General features: G+C 35.6%; 1 protein-coding gene across 10 annotated transcripts in view; it reads right to left on the bottom strand.

The window, feature by feature from the left end:
• The window catches only part of ANKRD28 (ankyrin repeat domain 28), a 192383-nt gene that overhangs the window by 72277 nt on the left and 93679 nt on the right, over positions 1-26427 (bottom strand). For all 10 annotated transcript variants that reach the window (XM_026496966.4, XM_026496963.4, XM_026496968.4 and 7 more), the window contains one exon: positions 4484-4562. In XM_026496966.4, the coding sequence (XP_026352751.1) occupies positions 4484-4562 (79 nt within the window). The remainder of the gene's footprint in view (positions 1-4483; positions 4563-26427) is intronic.

The following is a 26427-nucleotide window of genomic DNA, read 5'->3' on the forward strand; positions in this document are numbered from 1 at the left end:
TTTCGATCTTAATTATGAAAAACTGTTTTGTGGCCTCACATGATCCTGGAGAATCTTTCACGTTTGTTTGAGAAGAACATGTATTTTGCTGCTTTTGGATAGAATGTTCTGTAAACATCTGCTAAATCGACCTGCTCTAATGTGTACTTTAAGCCCAATGTGCTCTTATTTATTTACTATCTGGATGATCTTTCTATTGTTGAAAATTCTTTGAATATAATTAGTTTTTTATTAGCTTGTTATTCTGGAAATCTATTTGTAATACTTAGAATTCAGTAGCTAGCTTATACTTGTTGATTTCTAAGTTATCTACTATATCCTCCATAAAACTATTCTAATCAACTTTCAAAGAGCTAATAGGAATTTTAAATTGATATAACATGAATGAATAATTATTTTAAAAATTGTTAATTTTATACAAATCAGCATGAACCTTCAAATACATAAAATTATAGCAAATGTTATAACCCATCAAACTAAAATTCCTTCTGACTCAGGTTTCAGTCTTCAACTACGTAAAGAGGTACTTTTATAAAAGGTCATGACAGTCATCCTATACGGCATCAACTCTAAAAGTTAAGAACACATTTCTGATTACTCCCTATCTTCTGACTTGTTAGAGCTCTATTCTGTGCAAATTATATGAGCCTTCACTCATTATTTGCTGAGCTACTGGGGACTGTGTTCAGTAAGACACTTATGTACTTCTGTATAGTTGTAAAGTCTTTTTTTTTAAATTCTAGAATTTGTTGAGTAAGAATATTCTGTACAGAGTCTATTTTGTTTCATTGTCTCTCTAGACTGTGGAAATAAACTCTTATCTGTATTTCCTCCATAGTTAAATAACTCCTTCTAGTTTATCATTTCAGAATATGACTGGATTTCACAATGTGGAGGAGAAAAGTTTTAGAAGACTGTATCTAAAAATCACACAAAAAAGGTAATTCCTGACATCAGGAATTTATTTATTTGGCAGGACCAAATAAAGTTGAGGAAAGAAAGAAGGGTTGCTTAAAAAAATAGTAACAGCCAAATTTTGAGTATCTATGATGTACCAGGTACTTTTCTAGGTATCTTAACTACATCATCTCATTTGCTTCAAACCTATAAAATTTATAGTATCCCCACTTTTCAGAAAAGGAAGTTAAGGCTGAGAGATTAAATAACTTCCCAAAAGATCACAGAGGTGCTAAGAGGTGGGACCAAGATTTGTACCTAAATCTGTCTGGCTACTATCTGCAGTGCCTCTCATTGCAACACAGAGCCTGGTTTCTCTATTTACTTTTCATTTGTAAGTTGAAAATGGAGGTTCTGGTTTAAGCAGAAACCTAGCCTTGGGGGCGCCTGGGTGGCACAGCGGTTAAGCGTCTGCCTTCGGCTCAGGGCGTGATCCCGGCGTTCTGGGATCGAGCCCCACATCAGGCTCTTCTGCTGGAGGCCTGTTTCTTCCTCTCCCACTCCCCCTGCTTGTGTTCCCTCTCTCGCTGTCTGTCTCTATCTCTGTTGAATGAATAAATAAAATAAAATCTTTAAAAAAAAAAAAAAAAAGAAACCTAGCCTTGGATTTCATTCCAGCTCATTTTATTCCAGATCCAAGTAAGTTTTTATTTATTTTCCTTTTCTTAGAGCCTAGATGGTAGTCTGAGGAGAAACAAAGTCTAAGCAAGAGCTTGATTTGCATCCATAGAAAACAAATCATTTGTCTTCTTTCCTTTTTCACTTATCCAAACTCCTGCAACCCCACATTTCTACCATATTTCCACATCTCCCATTCTCACTTCAACTAAAGACTTGGGAAACTGAGACCAAAATGTTAAGCCTAAACTTATACTGCTGGGGCCTCTGGGTGGCTCAGTCAGTTAAGCATCTGACTCTTGATTTCAGCTCAGGTCATGATCTCAGGGTTGTGGGATGGAGCCGCCTCCCCATCTCTGCTGGGTGAGGAGCCTGCTTAAGATTCTCTCCCTCTCCCCCTCCCACCTGCCTTGGGAGTTTACATTTTAGTAAGGAGAGAATGATAGGAAATGACTAAGTAAAATTTTAAAAGGGTATCAGATAACAATAAGTACTAAGAAAAAAGATAACACAGGAGAGGGAAAGGATGGTGGCTGTGGTGGCAGTGCTCAGGGACAATTTCACCCCGGGGGTAACATTTAAGCAAGGACATAAAAAAGGTGAGTAAAGGCACAAGTCATGTGGCTACCTGAGAAAAGAGAGCTTGAGGCTAAAGAAGGAGCAGTTCAAATACTCAGAGATGGTAAGCCAGTGGCATTAGAGCAGAATGTGCAAAAGGGAGAGTAGTAGAAATTGAAGTCAAAAGAAATTTGGAACAGGGAAATAACACAGTTTGAGACCAATGTAAAAACTTAATTTTACTCTGAAAACTATAAATTAATTTGTGACTTTATTTTTCCACCCAAAAACAGCTACATGAGCTCATGAAACTGATAAAATGCAATATAATACTAAAAGTAGTTCTCAAAGACAAGTTGAAATAGCATTTATACATGTATGGTGGTTAATTTTATACATTATTTCTCTTTGAATTATTTAAAAGAAATTAAGCAATCTCTCAAATGCTTATTTCAAAGCTGATATCTAATATTATCACATTCATAAGGCTCATGTGACTTATCATACTCAAAAAGACCAGGAAGTCAACCTTCTGTAAGTAGCTAAAAATCCTTGATGCAAACATCCACTTTAAAAGGCAGGGAGTAAGTCAAATGCAGCATCTGAAAAGTTTTTCCTAGGTTAAATATTAAAAATGGGAAAAAGAACCCTCCACGTTAAGTCATACAATCTTTATTACAATGAAATGGAAATAAATGAACAGAATTGTGTTAAAATAAAAATGTAGCAGTAGAGTTCTTATCCAATGTCGAAGACATTAAACTAGCTAGAATGTATTGTTTCTAGCATAGCTATGTCTTAAAGAAAAAAGAAACTGTTTTTTAGACAATGTTTGTAAAGAAAATTCCATATATAAACCTATATCCCATCAATTCATATTATTATAGTAGAAGCCTCAATTAAGAGGAAATATGATTTTTTCTCTTGTACCTCCTCAGTTATTTCTAGTAAATTTAAGCTGGTAACTAGTAAGTTAGCATCCACAGAGGAACATATATCCTCAAGGAAATGCAACTATGATGAAGTTACTCATGAAGAAACTAATATGAGACTATCAGCTGGGGAGGACTGAAGCACTGAGTAATGTATATGCTGTACCCCTGAAACTAATACTTCAATTAAAAAAATACTAGCTGGGTCATTATTTAGCTATATTTAATTCTGTATGATCATGCAATTTGTTATAAAACCCAGATTTTAAAAATTTTAATAAATTTATGAAATGGCAAATTCTATTTAGGTCTTTCTTTCTTTCTTTCTTTCTTTCTTTCTTTCTTTCTTTCTCTTTCTTTTTTTTCTAAGAGAGAAAGAAAGAGAGCATAACAGAGGGAGAAGGAAAGAGAATCTCAAGCAGGTTCCATGCCCAGCATGGAGCCTGACACAAGGCTCAATCTCATGACCCTGAGATCATGACCTAAGCCTAAATCAAGAGTAAGACATTTAACTGACTGAGCTACCCAGATACCCCAATATTTAGGCTACTGAATGAGATCTTCACTCAAAAATTCTCTCAGTGCTCCTACTCCCAAATATTAAATGAATTTCTACAATTGCATTATGTGTATATCTACAATCTGGCAACACAAGCACAATTCAAACATGTGCATCCTTTTCCAATAAATGTAATTTACAATAATTTGGCTACAACAAAAATATTTCTAAGCTCTGTTTGACTGCAGGCAGTCTGATCACAATAGGAGCTATTCCATACGAAACAGTTCTACCATACTTCATATTGCAAAGTCTTAATCAGTTTAGGAGAAATTAAAAGATAAGAGTACAGGCTCCTAAAATGTATTTTACAGGCCCTAAAAGAGTTAGATGAAAGCTATTTAAAGACAGACATCTTGCTGGCATCACTTTCAAAATATATCACAATCATACGATTTCTCACTACCTCCACTACTGCACTTGGTCTGAGCCACCTCGCCTCCCCTAACAGAACTGCAACTGTCTCCTAGTTACTCTACAGTTAATCAGGCCTACTACGAATATTCTATATAATGCCTGAGCCTATATATTGTTCATCTCACCCTATTATCCTGACCTACTTTTTCATTTTTCTATAGCACTTAACATCATCTAACATGCTGTAATATTTACTTGTATTTACAGCCCGTGTTTCCTTATTGGAGTATATACCCCTCAAGGGCAGTCATCTTTGTTTTGCTCTCCGACAAACTCTAAGCACTAGAACAGTACCTGGCACATGGTGTAAGATCAGCTGTAGAATGAACGAGCAAGTTTCAGCTTTGAAACAAATACAAAGAAATAGTCAACAGGTCTGATAAATATTAATTATGACAAAAATATGCATGATGTGCTCTTATTAACCAGAGCTTTACCATACCAGATAAAATAAGCAGTTCAATGATTTCTGCATCTCCAAGATAGGCAGCAGCATGCAGTGGAGTTCTCTTTTCATTGTCCTGTAAGAGGAGGAAAGGTGGAACATAAGTTTTAATATAAAATTAAATTCAGTATACTGTAAATGAAGAAAAACCATTAACTACCAACTTACTAGTTCCATAACCCTAGTCTAAGTCAGCAACCCATTAAAAGAGTATTTCCTTGCTAGGAGAAAAAAGGCCTAAAAAAAATATCTTGGCCTTAAAGGAATGGCTTTATTAAGTACAACAAAAAAATCTAAGGTGACTGAGAAATAGCTTCTTAGGCTGTCTTTGAATATGATGCCTATGCTGCTGATATACATATGCAAATTTCCTTTACTTCATCCTATTTTCCCCCCAATATACTTCCACAGTTTTACACAGTTTGGAATTGTTGTCCTAACTAAATAAAACAAACCTTAACGAAACAAAAGGTTTGCCTATCAAAATGTTTCTACAGGTACCCCAAATTTTTTCTCTGGGGATTTAAAGTTATCCCTTTAAACAATCTTAAGATTTTCTTAAAATTCCTGCCAACTTTGTTTGTGGCTTTAAAATATATTCTTATCTTTGTAAATATAAAAAATACAGTCTTCCATTTTGCACAGTGAAGGAAACCATCAACAAAACAAAAAGGCAATCTACTGAATGGGAAGAGATACTTGCAAATGATACATCCCATAAGGGGTTAATATCCAAAATATATCAAGAATCTTTATGACTCAAGACCAAAAAGGCAAACAATCCAATTAAAAAATGGGCAAAGGACCTGAATAGACATTTTTCCAAAGAAGACTTACAGATAGTCAACAGACACATGAAACTAACTAGCATCACTTATCATCAGGAAATGCAAATTAAAACCATAATGAGATATCACTTTATACCTGTCAGAATGGCTAAAATAAAAAAGACAAGAAATAACAAGAGTTTGCAAGGATGTGGAGAAAAAGGAACCCTTGTGCTCTGTTGGTGGGAATGCAAATTGGTGTAGCCACTGTGCAAAACAGTATGAAGGTTCCTCAAAAAATTAAAAATAGAATTACCATTTGATCCAGTAATTCCACTACTATTTACCCAAAGAAAACAAAAACACTAATTCAAAGGGATACACATGCACCTCTATGTTTATTGTAGCATTGTATACAATAGCTAAGCTATGAAAGCAGCCCAAATGTCCATCCACAGGTAACTGGATAAAGAAGATGTGGTACACATACACAATGGACTATTATTTAGCCATAAAAAAGAACAAAATCTTGCCATTTACAACATGGATGGACCTAAAGGGTACCTAAGTGAAATAAGTCAGTCAGAGAAAGACAAATAACCATATGAATTTATGTGGAATTTATGAAACAAAACAAATAAACAAAGAAAAAAAGAGACAACAACAACAACAAAACCACTCTAAAATAGAGAACAAACTGGTGGTTGCCAGAGGGGAGGTGGGTTGAGGGAATGGGTAAAAGAGATAAAGGGGATTCAGAGTACACTTATCTTGATAAGCACTGAGAAATGTATAAAACTGTTGAATCATTACACTGTACATCTGAAACAAATATAATAATAATGTATTTAATTATACTTCAATTAAAAAAATACACACTCTTCAAATTTTTCTTCAAGAAAAGAAGATACATCTAATGTCAGGCTTCATGTACCTCCCCCCATCAAACACCAATGATCTCCAGTTTGAGAAGCAAGATCTTGAGGTAGAGTCACATTCAGGGAGTTTTAATTCATATTTATATCTCATCTAAAGTTACAGAGTGTTTTTTTTTAAGATTTTATTTATTTATTTGAGAGAGAGAGAGAGAGAGAAATAATGAGAGAGAGACAGCAAAACCCAGAGGAGAGGGAGAAGCAGTCTCTCTGCTGAGCAGGGAGCCCGACATGGGGCTCTATTCCAGGACCCTGGGATCATAACCTGAGCTGACTGAACCACTGTGCCACCCAGGCGCCCCGAGAAATTTCTCATGTTTAAAAATTTATTTGTCGGGGGCTCCTGGGCAGCTCAGTCGTTAAGCGTCTGCCTTCGGCTCAGGACGTGATCCCAGAGTCCTGGGATCGAGCCCCACATCGGGCTCCTCTGCTGGGAGCCTGCTTCTTCCTCTCCCACTCCCCGTGCTTGTGTTCCCTCTCTCACTGGGCTGTGTCTCTCTCTCTGTCAAATAAATAAATAAAATCTTTAAAAAAATAAAATAAAATTAAAATAAATAAATAAATAAATAAATAAATAAATAAATAAATAAATTTGTCAGAGAGTGAGAGAGAGCGCACACAAGCCAAGGGAGAGGTAGGCAGAGGGAGAAGCAGGCTCCCCGTTGAGGAAGGAGCCTGATGTGGGACTTGATCCCAGGACTCTGGGATCATGTTCTGAGCGGAAGGCAGACGCTTAGCTGACTGAGCCACCTAGGCGTCCCTAAATTTCTCATTTAAATAGGTATTGTATTTCGGGGCCTTTTACCATATTAGAATATTATAGCTTTCAAGATTTAAGAAAATGAAGAAGTTCATTTCATGTCTAATAATTTTCTAGTTTGGCAATACCCCAATTACTCTAAGAAAGTATAGTTAGACAAGTGAGAATAAATTAGGGAAAAAAGCTGCTAGTCAAAAAAGGAGTTAAAAAAATATTAGTAGGTAATCCAAAAATGGTCTAATAGTAGCATATAAAGGTATTATAAAGATGTGTGTAACACAATTATCACTGGCTCTTCACTGGCTTCTTTATATAATTTTAATATATTTGTGAGATTGTTTTTGTCCTTACAGTAACAGGTACTTCAGTAAAACGACGTTGGTATAGTAACTGTTAATGTTATTTAGTAAGCTAAGAGGTCTTGTCTCTCTAACCACAATTTCTACAAGACCATGTTTTTTTATTCCAATGCATACCTCAGCAAACAGAATGCTTTGCACAAAAATCACTGAATAGTTGTTGAAAAATCTAACATAGAACCACCAAAATCTCAGGCTTTTATTCAAAGCTGAGTCCTAGTTTAGTCATATTAATAAAAGGATCCTTGGTTTAAGGCTTTTCAGTGTTAATCATTAAGACAGCAAACTTCCCTAGAATGTTTAAATATGATCAGACTTACTCAAATTGAGAAATATATCTATTACAAAGGATAAACCACATACACACAGAGCACACACAAAGTGAGTCATTTATGTGTGAGAGATGTCTGGAATTCTGTGACTCAATGCCTTGAATACTATTCGTGTATTTTATGACTCATGAGCATAGTTTTCCTCTCTACAAACTGAACTGAAGGAAAAAGGGAAAACTTTGGTTAATTTTAAAAGAAATAAATTTACCTATCATATTTTACTTTGCTACGCATAAATACTGAAAATTACACAATAAAATATTTATTTAAGGTCTCTTCAGCAAAATTTATTAATACAAAAAAATTACTATCCCCTTGTATGTACTAATCCTATTTCAAGGAATCATTTGAAGATATTCTAATGTATATGCAAACAAAATAATTAAGTATATTTACTGATTATTGTAGGAAGGAAAATGATGAAAACAACTTCAATGCCCACCAAAGGGGAATGGTTAAAATGAAACACAAGAAGTTCTTAACCAACCTTCATTTAACCAACTCACATGATTAATCAATATTCTCTGTTTCCTGAGTAAAACTAAACGTGACTTTGGCACACCATGTATTTTGACTATTCGGCTACCACTAGTAAATCCTTGCACTTTCGTTCCCACCACTGGGCCTCTATTTATCAAGGTAGAACATGTTTGTTACCACAATAGTATGTGCAAATTGTACCTGCAATCATAACTATGTGATTTATTTAAATATTATTTAAACTGATAAAACAGGAATGAAAAAAGAAAACTGTTTCTATGATCACTAGGTTGAACACCACATGAAGACTCAATAAAGGTAGCTACCAAAAAAAGTGCTACTGAATTGGGTGTGGCTAAGAATTGAATCACTAAGGCAAACAGTAAACAAATGGAGATGTTTGATTCTTCAATGTCTAAATTCTCCCATCACTTAAAGAAACCCAAAATGGGTTACAGATAACGCACTGGGGGTAGGGTCTGTACAAGGAAGATAAACAATGAACAATGGTGTCAACAAAAAAGCCTCGGCTCAATTATGAAACAAATGGCAATACACATTGCTTAAAGATCACTTTTCATGGTTCCCTCTGTCAGACTGATTAACTTACTAACTATCAGTTATGGAAGTTATCAGATGAGAGGACTTCTGGTTGTACATCCATAAAACGACACACTATGTAAGGGTTCTACATCCAATCCCATTATGTGGTTTTTTTCCTCTACGCATCTAGGCAGTGCTCCAATACCAGCTGGTCTTACCATTCAACCCAATTCTGACACTATCAACTAGGAGAGAGCATCAGATCCCACAGGCTCTAAGTCCTATAAAATTCTGCTCCACGCGCCCCCTTCAAATGCCAATAGCAAGTCCAGGTTGCGTACACCTATACCTCTTCTAACCCAACAGCTATTAATCAGAGGTTCCCCTGGCTCCCACCTTGCTACGGTGTTCGCAGGGTTCAGGAAACCAGTCTTCTCACTAGATTACCAGTTTATTACAAGGATATTAGAAGATACGAATCAACAGCCAGATGTCAGAGAAACAGAGTGAGATGCTGAACAAAGAACTTCCATCCTGGTAACATCTGGGGTCCAGCACAGTGGTGTGTTTCTGGTTAACCAACCCAGAAGCTCTCCAAACTCCCTCCTTTGGGGTTTTTACGGAGGTTTCATTATGTAGGCACAACTGATTAAACTGACTGGAGTCCACCGGCAACTGAGCTTAATCTCCAGCTCCTTCATTCCCCAGAGGTGAAGGTACTGGGGGGCGGGGGTGTAAGGGGCCCAAAAGTCCCCACCCTTTAATCACAAGGTTGACTCCACAGGCAACTAGCCCCCATTCTAAGCTTTCTAAAAGTTACCTGATTAACATAAAAAAGACATCTTTCATTGCTCTCTCACAGGAAACTTCAAGGGTTTTTAGAAGCTCAGTTCCAGAAATAGGAATGAAGACCAAATATGTACTTTTTATTATAAATCACAATATCACACCATGCTCCCAATTTAAAATAATAAGCAGACCTCAATAAGACCTTGATAAGCAGCTCCTTATCAATGGAAAAGTCTCTAAAGCACAGTGTTAAATGAAAAAAATGAAGACTCAGAACGACGGTATGATAAAAGTAGTTATACACCCACTTAGTCCTGAATATGCATAAAATATCTTTGGAAGGATACTCAAGACACTAATACAGTGATTATCTCTGGGTGAACTGGCAGACTAGGGTTTAAAGTGTGAGAAAGAGTTATTTTTCACTGATTTGTGGCCTTTGGTATTGTTTGGAATTATTACCATGTACATGTTTCAAAAAGTAAAAGAGAAAAAGAAAAAAAATAACATTTAAACCAACTGAAAAGCTATTTATTAAAAATTCTAAAAATAATTTACCATACCAGACATTTCATAAGTATCAGGTACCCATTTCAAAAAGAAAATGTTTCTTAGATATTAAGTCAGTTTTTAAAGAAACTATTGCATCTCAATGTAGTATTCCTAAAATAATCTCAACTAGAATTATTAAATACACACACCAGACTCGAACAACAAATGTTAACTCATTTGATCATATAGTTTTGATCATCTGATCATAGTTTTTGAACTACACTTTTCTTACAGTTCTTAGGTAAGTACTCAGAAAAGATTTTGTGCATAAGATTAGGAAAACAAAAAATTAACTCCCCGCCCTCACCAAATAAAAACAAACAAAAAATAGCTATAACTTTTATAAGCAATTATCCTGAATGATGATGATATACATTAGATGGGTTAGGAAGATCAGTGATTGCTAACCACTTGGGGTTGGGCCACAGGCACATGCTGGGCTGGTACCTTACAGAAGAGCTACACAAGTGACTGGAACATGAAGGAGCTCTGTATGGTGATGTACATGTCCATGTACGGTTCTGTACCTTAAACATGTTGGTGATTATACCAATCTATACATGTCACAAAATGTCATAAAATTATTCACAAGGACATTACCACTACTACCACATCTGGTCCTCCTCCAAATGAGTGAATGCAAAAAACCTGGTGAAATCCAAAAGAAACTGCCACTTTAATTAGTTGTATTGTGCCTAATATTAGTTTCCTGGTTTTGGTAATGTATGGTATGATGTCACCATTTGAAGAATCTCGTTGATGGAAACAAAGGGTCTCTCTGTACCATTTCTGCAATTCTGGTGTATCTATAATTTCTTCCAAACAAAGTTTTAAAAAAAGTATTCAGAAAAATCCTGAATTATATTTTTATTTATATGCTGTGTTACAGTGAGCTCCAGAAACAGTTTACAGAACATAGGCAAACAAGGTTGGATAACCTAGGAAATGAGGCTGTGAGAAAAAGGGAATCCATGGTGGATCCCAAGCACAGGCCAGGAAAAGGGTTAGATGCAAGGGAGGTAACGTAAGTAAAATCTGGGAACTAAAAACTGCACTTGTATATTCTCAATATTTTGTGTAGAAGCTTTAATGTAAAGCAGATTTCAGGATCAGGTTGGAATAAGAGGAAACTATACAGGGTAGGAAAATAGAAAAGTGAAAAGTTAGAAATGATAAAGTGAAAGAAAGTGAAACAGAACATTTGTACAAGGATGGGGCGCCTGGGTGGCACAGTCATTAAGTGTCTGCCTTCAGCTCAGGGCGTGATCCCAGAGTCCTGGGATCGAGCCCCACATCAGGCTCCTCCACTAGGAGCCTGCTTCTTCCTCTCCTACTCCCCCTGCTTGTGTTCCCTCTCTCGCTGACTGTCTCTGTCAAATAAATAAATAAAATCTTAAAAAAAAAAAAAAAAGAACATTTGTACAAGGAGAAATACTTAGAGACTGTGAGAATTCATCCACTTAATATGGATTCAACCAGAACCTTCATAGCAAGGACTCAATTCTGTAATTCTGCCCTTGTCCGGGTACTGAAAGTGTTCATGTATATTAGCTACAATTTAAGAATAGTAATCCTAGCAATCACAACAATTAACACTTATCTAGTGCTTACTTTATGCTAGGACTGCTCTAGGCACTTAACCGTGCAGAGTTTAAGAACTGAATGTGTTTCCTTATTTAACAGAAAAATCAAGGCACAGAAAGGTTTAAAGGAACTTATTAATCAAGATCATATGGCAGTGGCAGAATCAGTATTCAACCACAGGCAGCTGGGCTCCAAAGTATGTGCTGTTTGTTAATTTACCATATAGCTTCTATTTGTAATGCTTCACTATCCATTTAACACAGTCTGCTTAAAACTAATCATTCTCCTTCAAAACATTCTGTGGCTTGACTTCATTTTTTAATCAATTTTTTATCATAATTTTTTTAAAGATTTTATTTATTTATTTGACAGAGAGACAGCCAGCGAGAGAGGGAACACAAGCAGGGGGAGTGGGAGAAGAAAAAGCAGGCTCCCAGAGGAGAAGGGAGCCTGATGTGGGGCTTGATCCTAGGACCCTGGGATCATGACCTGAGCCAAAGGCAGACACTTAACGACTGAGCCACCCAGGCGCCCTTATCATAATTTTCTTAGTAATTTTTTCCCCTTTCTCTTTTATTTGTACTGCTATCAGACTGACACTCCCATATTTAGTACTTGGATATTATCCTCCAATGTTCAGTTTCCAGTCCACAGAGCTCAGTTGGACTTGACCTAGGTCTTATCAGATCCAAACTTCTCTTACCCCTTCATAAATAAGTTATGATGCCTGGTTGTTCTCAAAACTGCACTCAAGGAAGTTCCATGGTGAACCTCAGCCTTGGGGATATGGTTCTGTAGGGTGCTGGTGGATGTCTGTAGCTGCTTCAAGTAAGAGAACTCTAGCTGACTTTGGTATAGAAGTGATGCTTTGTATATTTATAGCTATTTGGAAAAATCCTTAGATTGTGTTTTTAGTTAATTTTATTTTTAAATTCACTACTACCCACCAACCTTATCCTCTCATCCTCAAAGCATATTAGAAATCCAACTGGTTTACCTGCTAACAGATCAAGCTTGGAAGGCAATTTCACATGCATCAAACCATTAGCTACTCTGCTCAATCACCTTTAGTGGTTGTCATCACCATGAATCATCTCCGTTCTACCCCCAAAACTTGATATTCAAAAGCCACTAACCTGTAGCTGGTTAATCTCTACTAACAGTTAATCTCTACTAACAGAATGAGTAATAGCACATTTTCATCTTTCACCTTCGTTCCTTTGCCCAGAATGACTTTCTCCTGCCCAAATTCCTTCTACTCTTCATGGCCCAGTTCTATCTCCTTCACCAAGTGTTCAGGACCATTGTTGGTACACTCAGATCTCTCTATCCTGACATTATCACACAGCTGGCATTTTGGTAACTGCTCAATTTAAGGTTTATGTCATGGCTTCGTAATTAAGTAATAAATATCTAGAGAAAGCAAACTCTAGTTTTATGCCCATAGAGCATCTGGCTCAAAGCTGTGTATCTCACAGGCACTAGAGAGGTTTAAATAAAATAAAATGTTAATGAAGAAAACCTGCTATGAATCATGATATTCTAATGTGTTGGAAGTTGTAGAAGACTTCTATAATTGATTTTGGGGTCCTAGAACAAAGCACATTCTAGAACTGCCTCTAACAGACGGTTATCTGAATTCCTAGGTACAGACAACCCTCCATAAATGAATTAAAAACCAGTTCTAAGATGTATGCTATGATGTCCAAGAAATACTTTGAAAACCTCTACGTAACCTTAAAGTTTCAGATTATAAGATGAAAAATCATCAGCATTTAGCAAAGTAAGTTGAAGTAAAAAGTGTTTTAACTAAGTACATTAAATAGTCTAGTACTCATATTGTCCTTAATAGATACTATTAAATATATACATTAGAGGGGTGCCTGCGTGGCTCAGTCTGTTAAGCGTCTGCCTTCGGCTCAGGTCATACTCCTGGGGTCCTGGGATCAAGCCCTGTGTGGGGTTCCCTGCTCGGTGGGGATCCTGCTTCTCCCTCTCCCTTTGCCACTCTCCCTGCTTGTGCTGTCTTGCTCGCTCTCTCCCATTCTCTCTCAAATAAATAAATAAATAAAATCTTAAAAAAAAATAAATACATATATTAGGTAGCACTACTGGGTGCAAGTGACAGAAATCTAAATTAAACCAGTCAGGCAAAATATATTTATTAAAAGGAGTGAAATAACTCATGGAATTGAGTACCAAACAACCAAAATTTAGATAAGGAAGGGGATGGCTAGGCCACAAGGACAACTAGAATCAAACACTTGAAACATTCAGGACTATCTTTTATCTCTGTTTTTCCATGTATCAGCTGCTGCTGCTTCTTTTTCTTTTCTTTCTTTCTTTCCTTTCTTTCTTTCTTTTCTTTTTCTTTTTTTTTTTTTTTGTCTTCACCAACAACACTTTTCCTCACAGTAGGAAACAAAGCGATCCATCACAGATCCTGAGATTTACTCTTAGAACTTAGGCAGTCCAAACAGAAGTCTTTTAATTCCAAAACCATAAACTAGTATTCTGATTGACTCAATTTTGGTTAGATCCTCACTTGTGTACCAATCAGGTAAGAATAGGTAAAAGAGTTATATTGTATGTACAAATATTGTATCAACATACTGTATCACAGTAACTACATGGAATGGGGAGAATTTCTCAGAAAATGAGGGCAACCCTACAGATCTTTATTTTGTGGCAGGCACTGCATAAAGTACTTGAAATAGCTGTTTTATTTTGCAAAACTACTGTATAGTGTAACATATTTTTAAAGATAAGGAAACAGCCTCCAAACTCATGCTCTTCATAAAAATGCTCTACTGACAACTTCAATTAAATGTAAGCAATCAGTTCAATCCCTATTTATTCAAAGCTAGACCAGCTGTGTCTTCTCTTGAGAATCTTGAGAGCAACAAAACTGCTGCAAGTAAATTGCTCAGCAATTTGGGCTGGAGGCTGAGTTTCCACACACCTTAAGGAAGCTGAAATCCAGCTTATTACTTCTACACATAGAACAGAATTATCACTAGCCTATCAATGATGCATTTCTCTATTCCCTTTCTATGATGGCACAGAATGAGAAAGGAATGGCTAAGGAATAATTAGGTAATAAAGCATGCTATCTTTCCTTCCATCCCTTTAGAAAAGCTGCAATAGTTAGAGATCCAGGATTGTACATACTTAAATACTAGAGACACTGCATAAGTATGTATGTCTAAACTCCTAAGCTTCTGAAAACATGTAGCAAGAATAATTCTACCAGATAACTCACCAATGAATACATAACTTATAATCAGCTATATTTTAAATAATATAATTAATTCTGCTGGTTAAACTAAAAAACAAAAATATTTCATCTCAAATAAGGTATCTTACACATGGCAAGGATGCTTTATAAAACCTACTCTCTTCTCTATAACAAAAGAAGTCCAGAGCAATACAATGGATGCTCAATAAATATTTGTTGGCTCAAATGTATCAAACTCATGGACAAAATTTGTAAGACAGATAAAAATTAAAGTCAAATAGAAGCACAATTCAAAATGTAAAGTAACTAGAAATGTTTAGCTTTTAAGAATAACAATCACTTTGGGGGGCAGCAGACAAAGATTTTCCATACCCCTCAATCATCTCTGTAAAAGAACACAGTAATGAACATATTCTAAGGAAGCTGAGGAAAGGGGGGTGAGAGACAGGGAAGGGGGAAAGAAAGGCAGGAGAGAAAAGTTATTCTCTTAATACGGTATTAATAAGATTTTTAATGCAGCACTATCTTTCAGGACACAAAATTAATGTTTATAGTTAGTCCTTTAATTGTATTCTTTGTAGCTTTCAAATGCAGAATAACACCATTTAAAAGTGTTTTAAAAAATGAAAGATTTACTTTTACATAGGATGGGGACAAAGCTGGTTGATTTAGCAACTCAAAGACCTCATGTAGGTCTCTCTCAAAAATTCTACCTTTCTACTTTTCCAACCGCAACTATATAACCACAGTGTATAGGCTCATCTCAAGCTAGTTCACCCCAAACAATAGTCAGCAGCAGAAGAGAAGCCATCTCTTCATCTCACTCCTATTTTTTATATTAAAATTCTTTTTTCTCAGTTAAGACAGTTTTAGGTTCACAGAAAAATTGAGGGCAAAGCACAGAGACTTCCAACATAGTCCCTACCTCCACACAAGCATAACCCGCCTTCACCATTATCAACAGCCCCTAACAGAGTGACAGATTTGTTACAAATGGTGAAACTATACTGACACCATCATGATCATCCAAAATCCAAAGTTTACCTTGGGTTTTACTCTTGGTGATGTAAATTCTATGGATTTGGATAAATGTATAATGACGTGTATCCATCATTTTGGTATTAGACTATTTTCACTACCCTAAAAATCCTCTGTGTTTCTTATTCATCTCCACCCCCCACCAACCCTTCATTTTTATACTAGTCTCCATAGTTTGGATTTTTCCATAATGTCATCTAGTTGGAATCATAAAGTATGTAGTTTCTTCTGATTGGCTTCTTTCACTCAGCAATATTCATTTAAGGTTTCTGTGTCTTTTTGTGGCTTGATAGTTCATTTCTTTTTAGTGTTAAATAATATTCCATTGTTTGGGTGTACCACAGTATGTTTACCCATTAACCTACTGAAGGATATCTTGGTTCCTTCCAAGTTTGGGAAATTATGTATAAAGTGGCTATATAAACACCTGTGTGCAGGTTTTTGATGGAGATAAGTTTTCAACGCATTTAGATAAATATGATGGCTGGATTATAAAAGTATGTTTAGTTTTTTTAACAAACTGCCAAACTGTTTTCCAGAGTGGCTGTACCATTGTGCATTCCAACCAGCAATGAATAAGTTCCCTGTTTATCTACATCCTGGATACGGTATTGTCAGTATTCCCAATTTTGGCCGTTCTATTCAGTATGCAGTTGTATCTCCCTCTTGTTTAACTTGCATTTCCACGATGACAGATGATGTGGAACAGCTCTTCACATGCTTATTTATCTCTTTATCTTCTTTAGATAAGTGTCTGTTGAGGACTTTGACTCATTTTAAAAATCAGGCTGATTGTCCTATTTTTTAGTTTTAAGAGCCCTTTATATTAGATGGATCTTTGCAAATATATTCTCCCGTTCTGGGGCTTGTTTTCTCACTCTACTGACCTTGCCTTTCCCAGAAGTTTTTTTAATTTTAATGAAGCCCGGCTTATCAATTCTTTCATTGATTGTGCCTTTGCTGTGTATCTAAAAAGACAGTACCATACACAAGATCATTCTCCAATATTATGTGCCAAGAACTTTACAGTTTTGTATATAACATTTAGGTCTGTGATCCATTTTGAGTTAAATTTGTGAATGGTGAAATATTAATCTATTTAGATTATCATTTAGAATATAAATGTTACATTATATATAATATTATTTAGAATATTAACCTAAAAGGATTAATATTTTTCCATGTGGATGACACCTGTTCTAGTACTTTTGTTTATATAGCTACTCCTGCCTTCTCTGGATAAGTGTTAGCATGGTATATTTTCATCACCCATTTACTTTTACTCTTTAAATTTCTTTTTATTTAAAATGGGTTTCTTGAAAACAACATACAATTGGGTCTTTTTGGTTTTTGATCCACTATGACAATCTCTGCCTTTTAACTGGTATATTTAGTGCATTATTGATACAACTGGGTTAATATCTACTATATTTGTTACGGTTTTCTATTTGTTTCCCTCATTTTTTGTTCCTATTTTTATCCTCCACTTTTTCTGCCTTCTGTGGTTTTAACTGAGCATACAGTATGAATCCATCTTCTCTCTATTCTTAGCATACTGTTATACTTTAAAAACAATTTTTTAATGGTTGCCCTAGAGTTTACAATATGTATTTACAACTAATCTAAATCTATTTTCAAATATCACATACCACTTAATAAGTAGTGTTATCTTTTTAACAAATTAATCCTAATTCCCCTTCCTTTCCTTTGTATCACTGCTTTCATTTATTTCACTAACATATAAGTATAAATAAGCACATATATATAAAAGATATATATACACACATACTATATATACATAAGATATAATATATATATAGCACACATAATGGAATACATTGTTACTTTATTTTTTTTAAGATTTTATTTATTTATTTGACAGAGCGTGCACAGAATCAGGGGGAGCTGCAGAGGGAGAAGCAGGCTCCCCGCTCAGCAGAGAGCCCGATGCGATGCAGGGCTTGATCCCGGGACCCTGGGATCATGACCTGAGCCAAAAGCAGATGATTAACCGACTGAGCCACCCAGGTGCCCCTACACTGTTATTTTAAACACGCTTTATATTAGATCAATTAGAAATAAGAAAACTATTTTCATTTTACTTTGACATATTTCTTCTTCAACGCTCTTCCTTATGTAGATCTGAGTTTCTGGTCTCTATTATTCTCCTTCTATGTAAGAACTTCTTTTAACATTTAACCATGAGGGGTTTTCTCCGATATTTACTGTGAGAACCCAGTCCAGTTCCTGAAGGTAAACTTTATAATATTCTGGTAGCCTGTGACTGGGTCCCTTAGTGTTTTTAACTCTGAGAGTTATCCATACTGAACCTCCAACAATTTGTCAACTAAAGTTCAGTTTATTCCTTCCCTAGCACTGATTCCTGGGCAGTTTATGCTAATGAGTCATTGCTCTTCAAGCCTCAGCTTTCTGTGTGCATCTGTGACTCTCCCAATCTTGGGAGTAGTGGTTTGCCCTTGGGTCCTCTCCCTTATGGACCGAGGAAGAACTGTTAATTTTTCAGTCTGTTCAGCTTTGTACTTGTTAGGACAGAGTGGTGACTTCCAAGTTTCTTACATGTGGAACTGGAAACTAGAAGTCTCCTTTGTGCCTATTTATTTGAGAGAGAGAGGGGGGCAGAGAGAGAGGGAGAGAGACAGAAAGCACAAGTGGGGGGGGGGGGCCAGAGGAAAAAGGAGAAACACACTCCCCGCTGAGCAGGGAGTCTATGTGGCATGTAGGGCTCGATCCCAGGACCTTGAGATCACGACCTGAGCCAAAGGCAAATGCTTAACCGACTGAGCTACCCAGGCACCCCCCACCCCCACCATGTCTATTTTTAATCAGTGAGGAAACTGCCCAGAAGGCATTCATATAACCTCCTTTCACTTCTCATTGGCCAGTCTTGGGTCACTTGCTATGCCTAAATCAGCCACGTGATTATGACACCGCTGGAGGTGGGAAAGGGATCATTTTCCAGTGAGATGGGGAATAAAATGCCCAAATAAAACCAAAGTACTGTGCATTAGAGGAAGTTGGGGAATAAATGGACACTAAGTAGCCAAAGTTTCTGCCACTTTGTGATTTTTATATAGCCTCTGATGTGGTAACAGGGAAATAGCAGAATAAGAAGGACACCCAGAGAAAATATTCAGATCAACGTGTTACTACCCACTGAAATGAAAAAGGTAACAGAAGAAAAAGGAATCATTTAGCTGATTCTAAGCTAAAATCTGCTGAAATATTCTCCCTTCTGCTTAATGTGAAATAACCTAAGCTTATGTGATATAATTCATAAAGCAAATACAATGCTTTGCAGAATTGTCAAAGTAATACATTAAGGACAGAAATAGCCTTAGAGATAAAGTTTAGTCACCTCATTTTACAAATGAGAAAAGTGTCTAGCTTGCCTAACTTACAGATCAAGGTCCCTGAGGACCTCTTCACTTCCTTACAGTTTAAGTAAGTTAACAGCAATAGTGATGTAGCAATCATTCTTCACGTGCATGTGTTTATCTCTAAATATCCAGGCATATGTTAAATTCTGGAAAAGAATATATTTTTAAAAATCATATCAGTAACAAGGGATTCCTCACCCTTCTCTAACTGTAGAAGTATGGTCCCACTCTAGAAAATTTTTCCACAATGTGGCAATCTTAATGCTATTTTTTACAGTTCTCTATTTTGGTTAGTTACAAGTAGGTGATACTTAAAAAGTACAAAGTCTGGGAAGAAGAGTGAGAGATTTTCATTTCTTAGAAAAGAATCACAGAAAACAGGTGAACCTATCATAAGACAAATCATTTGAGCATAAAAATATCACATTCTTGTCTACAAGACTATACAAGTAACTTAAAGATTTATACATTTAAACCAATTATTAACAATTTCAGTTTATGGCTAGTAAACAAGGAAGATACATCTAACAAATAATTTCACTACTCATATGTCCTGATCAAGCTTTTTTTGAAACCAAATCAGTACCTTGGAGTGACAGGATAACCCACTCCATTTATAAACAAGGACCTGAACAAGGCTACCCAAACATGCCCTCACTCAACTTTCAGTATTAATCTGCAGCACAAAGTAACATTTTATACAGTAACAACTTGAGAAAAAGAAATCTACAATGTCAAAAATATATGCACATATATTACCCATAGCCATGATATCTGACTGTTAAATTAAGCATATATCCCAAATAAATAAAGGTGATCTGAATATGCAATACTAGAAAATTACGTATTTTAAAAGCCTTAAACTTTAACTTAGAGTAGAACTGACAAGTATCAGATTATAGAGCTACTATCAAGGGGGAAAAAAATCTTAAACTTGAAATATACCAGTTAAATCACTAGCTTTACTAGAAAGATTTTATTTCAATTCTAAAACTCTATGCACAAACTCCAGTATTGTGGGCATATACCAACAAGGCTATCTGTGCTTGGTAGATACCAGTGAAATCAATGTAAATATATAACACAGAGAAACCTTTTTGGAGGGGGGACAGGGAACAAAATGATCCATCTTGCTAAATTACAAAAGTGTTTTAAAATCAAGTCTGTATGTTGACTTCCTATAATTTTGTATTTTCTTGAAGTGATTTATATAATTTATATATATATATAATTTATATGCTGCTTTTAATTTAGCAGCTGAATTAAAAGCAGGTTTTGTCCCCCTTAGTTATCTATCAAACAGAGTTTTCAACACCTTTAAAAAAATTATCTTTTATCCAGGAGGATCTTCAGTATGAAAATTTGTATTTAATACAATACCAACTGGCACAACATCAAAGGTCTTAATACTTATGTCACTGGAGTCCCAGAAGGAGAAGAGAAAGTGCTGCAGAAAAAAATGTTTTGAGGAAATAATTGCTGGAAATTTCCCAAATTGGTAAAAGACATAATACAGATTCAAGAAGTTTAGTGAACCACAAGTAGGATAAACACAAAGAAAATCATGCCAAGACACATAATCAAATTGTTAAAACACAAAGATAAAAATTGTTTTTCTTAGACTGCTTTAAAGACTAGTTACATATAAAAAAAAAAAAAAAAGATTTGAAAGACAATGAATTTCTAATTAGAAACCACGGAGGCCAGAAGACTAAAAAACAAAAACAAAACCCTTGTCAAACAAGAATTCTGCATCACATTAAAACATCCTTTAGAAATGAAGGCAAGCTAGTAAAATTCTCAGATGAAAGCCTACTAAAGAAAATTCATTTCCAGCAATCTTGGTCTAAAAAGAAATGCCAAAGGAAGTTCTTCAAGCTGAAGGGAAATGATACCAGAGGGAAACATACATCTTTAAGTATGAAGGAAGCACAATTTATTGAAAGCAAAAATTTTTAATGTTTTCTGGGAAAGAGTTCAATGTATTACATATATTACATGGCAACTCTAATATAAAGTGGGGAGAATAGGAGCTTTTGGTTTTTTAAAACTTGAAGTGGTACAGATCCTTTGCCTCTTTGGTTAGGTTTATTCCTAGGTATCCTATGGTTTTGGGTGCAATCGTAAATGGAATCGACTCCTTAATTTCTCTTTCTTCTGTCTCACTGTCAGTGTATAGAAATGCAACTGATTTCTGCGCACTGATTTTTTTATCTTGCCACTTTGCTGAATTTCTGTATTAAGTTCTAGCGATTTGGGGGTCTAGTCTTTTGGGTTTTCCACAGAGCATCATGTCATCTGCAAAGAGTGAGAGCTTGACTACTTCTTTGCTGATTCAGATGCCTTTTCTTTTTGTTGTCTGACTGCTGAGGCTAGGACTTCTAGTACTATGTTGAAGAACAGTGGTAATAGTGGACACCCCTGCCATGTTCCTGACCTTAGGGAAAAAGTTCTTAGTTTTTCCCTACTGAGAAAGATATTCACTGTAGGCTTTTTGTATGTTGCTTTCATCATATTGAAGTACTCCCTCTATCCCTACTCTGAAGAGTTTTAATCAATAAAGGATGCTGTACTTTGTCAAATGCTTTTTCTGCATCTATTGAGAGGATCATATGGTTCTTGTCTTTTCTTGTATTTATGTGGTGTATCACACTGATTGATTTGCGGATGTTGAACCACCCGCGCAGCCCAGAGATATATCCCACTTGGTCGTAGTGAATAAGCCTTTTAATGTACTGTTGGATCCTACTGGCTAGTATTTTTGCATCCATGTTTATCAGGGATATTGGTCTGTAATTCTCCTTTTCAGTGGGATCTTTGTCCGGTTTGGGGATCAAGGTAATGCTGGCCTAACAAAAAGAGTTTGGAAATTTTCCTTCCATTTCTGATTTTTGAATCAGCTTCAGAAGAATGAGTATTAATTCTTCTTTAAATGTTTGGTACTCAGAAAATTATAGAGCAATCACGAAAGAAATTGAGGAAGACACACAAAAAATGGAAAAATGTTCCATGCTCATGGATTGGAAGAACAAATATTGTGAAAATGTCAATGCTACCTAGAGCAATCTACACATTCAATGCAGTCCCTATCATAATACCATCAACTTTTTTTCACAGAGCTGGAACAAATAATCCTAAAATTTGAATGGAACCAGAAAGAGCCCCAAATAGGCAGAGGAATGTTGAAAATGAAAAACAAAACTGGTGGCATCACAATTTCGGACTTCAAGCTCTAAAACAAACCTGTAATCATCAAGATAGTATGGTACTGGCATGAAAACAGACACACAGATCAATGGAACAGAATAGAGAACCCAGAAATGGACCTATAACTAGTCAACTAATCTTCAACAAAGCAGAAAAGACTATCCAATGGAAAAAGACAGTCCCTTCAACAAATGGTGTTGGGAAAATTGGACGGCCATGAGCAGAAGAATGAAAGTGGACCATTTCCTTACACCATACACAAAAATATATTCAAAATGGAAGGAAGACCTAACTGTGAAACAAGAATCCATCACAATCCTAGAGGAGAACAAGGAGGCAACCTCTTCAACCTCAACCACAACAACTTCTTGTTAGACACGCCTCCAAAGGCAAAAAGGAACTACTGGTACTTCATCAACATAAAAAGCTTTTGCACAGTCAAGTAAACAGTCAACAAAACCAAAAAACAACCAACAGAATCGGAGAAGATATTTGCAAATGTCTAGTCAGAGAAAGGGCTAGTATCCAAAATCTATAAAGAACTTTTTTTTTTTAAGATTTTATATATTTATGTAACAGAGAGAGAGAGACAGCCAGTGAGAGAGGGAACACAAGCAGGGGCAGTGGGAGAGGAAGAAGCAGGCTCCCAGTGGAGGAACCTGATGTGGGGCTTGATCCCCAAACACCGGGGATCACGCCCTGAGCCTAAGGCAGACGCTTAACGACTGAGCCACCCAGGCGCCCCTATAAAGAACTTATTAAACTCAACATCCAAAGAACAAATAATCCATTCAAGAAATGGGCAGAAGACATGAACAGACATTTCCCCAGAAGAGACATCCAAATGGACAACAGACATATGAAAAAATGCTCAACATCACCTGGCATCAGGGAAATACAAATCAAAACCACAATGAGATACCACCTCACACTAGTCAGAATGGCTAATATGAACAAGTCAGGAAATGACAGATATTGCGAGGATGTGGAGAAAGGGGAACCCTCCACATTTCCACTGTTGGTGGAAATGCAAGAGGGTGCAGCCACTCTGGAAAACAGTATGGAGGTTCCTCAAAAAGTTGAAAATAGAGCTACCTTATGACCCAGCAATTGTACTATGGGTATTTACCCCAAAGATACAAATGCAGTGATCTGAAGGAGAACCTGCACCCCAATGTTTATAGCAGCAATAGCCACAATAGCCAAACTATGGAAAGAGCCCAGATGTCCATCAACACATAAATGGATAAAGAAGATGTGGTGTGTGTGTACACATATACATACATATCTACACATATATATATACACACACACAGAAACACACAAACAATGGAATATTATGCAACCATCAAAAACCTTGCTATTTGCACTGATGTGGATAGAACTAGAGGGTATTATGCTAAGCGAAATAAGTCAATCAGAGAAAGACAATTATCATATGATCTCACTGATATGTGGAATTCAAGAAACAAAACAGAGGATCATAGGGCAAGAGAGGAAAAAATATAACAAAATGAAACCAGAGAGGGAGAAAACCATAAGAGACTCTTAATCTCAGAAAACAAACTGAGGGTTGTGGGTGCAGGGTGGAGGGATAACTAGGTGATAGATATTAAGGAGGGCACATGATGTAATGAGCACTGGGTATAAGACTGATCACAGACCTGTACCTCTGAAACCCATAATACAGTGTATTTTAATAAAAAATACAAAAAAATGAAATGAAAAAGAAAAACTTGAAGTGGTAAAATATGAGCTCTATGTAGACTGTGTAAAGATATATATATATATCATAATCCCTAGATCAACTATTAAAGAAAATAATAAACAGAGATATGGTCAAAATGCCAACGAAGAACATAAAAATAGCTCTAAATAAATCAAAATAATCCAAAAGAAGGAAAGAAAGAGGGGACAGGAACAAAAATTGGAAGGCACAAATAAAAACAGCAGACCTAAATCCAGCCAAAACAATAAACGCATTTAATGTAAAGATCTAAACTCACCCAATTAAAGATACAGATTGTCATTTTGGATATAAATACCTAATTATACACTATTATAAGAAGTCATTTTAAATGTAATGATACAGATATGCTTAACGTTGACAAGATGTTAAAAGATATATCATATAAGCAGTAATGTAGAGACAGCTAATATGGCTATATCAATAATATCACTTAGAATGCAGAATAAAAAAAATTACCAGAGACAAAGAAGGACATTATATAATGGTAAAAGGGTGAATTTATCTAAAAGACATCACAATCTTAACATATATACAACTAATAATGGAGCTTCAGAGTATATGCAAGCAAAAACTGGTAAAAATGATGGGAAAGATAGCTAATCCACAATTATAGGAAACCTCACATGTCTCTCCCAATAACCAACAGAACCAAGTAAATACATAAAATCAGCAAAGACACAGATGACCTGAACAACACTACCAACTAAACCTAATTGATATTTATAGAACACTCTACCTAACAACAAAATAATATACTTTATTTTCAACTGCACTTGAAACATTCATCAAGATAGACCAAATTCTGAGCCCCAGACCACACCTTAACATATTAAAATACATTGAAAACATACAAGTATGTACTATGGCCATAATAGAATTAAATTAGAAATCAGTAACAGAAAGATGCTTGGAAAATCCCTAAGTATTTGGAAATCAAAGTTGATACTCTAATAGTAGAGAAAAAAGAAAACTAATTCTAAATAACTCATGTAAAGAGGAAGTCTCATGAGACATCAGAAAATATTCTGAATTTTACTGAATGAAAATTAAAATATAGTATGTCAAAATTTTAAGGAAAAAGTTATAAGCAGTATTTAGAGGGTAATTTATCTATTAAATGTTTCTATCACAAAACTTCTCAAATTAGTAATTTAAGCTTTAAGAAACTAGAAAAAGAATAAAGTAACCATACAGCAAGCAGAAAGACTAAAGAACAGAAATCAACAAAGGTGAAAACAGAAAAACTACAGAAAATTAATGAATGGAATTCATTTTCCAAAGCTAGTTCTTTGAAAAGATCAGTAAAATTGATAATCCTCTAACCAGAATAACAAAAGAAAAAAAAAGAACCAGCATCAGGAATGAAAGAGGGGATTATTGGTAAAAACCTCAAAGACATTAAAAAGATTAAGGGAATATTATGAACAACGTTAGACATATAAATTCTACAATTTGGATGAAAAGACCAAGTCCTTCAAAGACGCAAATGTTACTCAAGGGGAGAAAAAAAAAAAAAAAGTAACCCAAGTAGTCCTACATCTATTAAAGAAATTAAACTCATAGGTAAAAACATTCCAAGAAAGAAAATTCCACACCCAGATGGTTTCAATGGTCAATTCTATCAAACATTTAAAAAATAATACCAATCTGCATATCTAGAAAGCAGAAGAGGGACTACATCCCACTTTATGAGGCCAACATGTCATAATTCTAATACGAAAACCAGGCATAGATATTACAAGAACACTATAGACCGTATCCTTCATCAACATAGACATCCTTAACTAAATATCAGCAAATTGAATCCAATAATACACGAAAAGAATAATGTTTCACAACCAAGTAGGGTTTATTCTGAGATCATAACTCTAGAATCAACCAATGTAATTAAACATATTAATGGACTAAATGAAAAACATCATCAGTACATTTAACAAAACAATACCATTTCATTATTGGAAACAAAAAACAGAAAACCTCTCACCAGACTAGGAATAGAAGGTAACTCCTTTAACCTGATCAAGGGTATTTATAAAAGTTACAGACAATATCCTATTTAATGGTGAAGATTTCTAAGATCAGAAATAAAGCAAAGATGTCTACTCTTGTCACTCCTATTCATTCTCAGACTGGTAGTCCTAGTCAGTAAAAAGAAAAAGAAACAAAAGGCATACAGATTGGGAAAGAAAACATAAAGCTGTCTCTACTC

Source organism: Ursus arctos, unplaced genomic scaffold (assembly GCF_023065955.2).
Source record: "Ursus arctos isolate Adak ecotype North America unplaced genomic scaffold, UrsArc2.0 scaffold_20, whole genome shotgun sequence".
Classification (NCBI taxonomy): Eukaryota; Metazoa; Chordata; class Mammalia; order Carnivora; family Ursidae; genus Ursus; species Ursus arctos.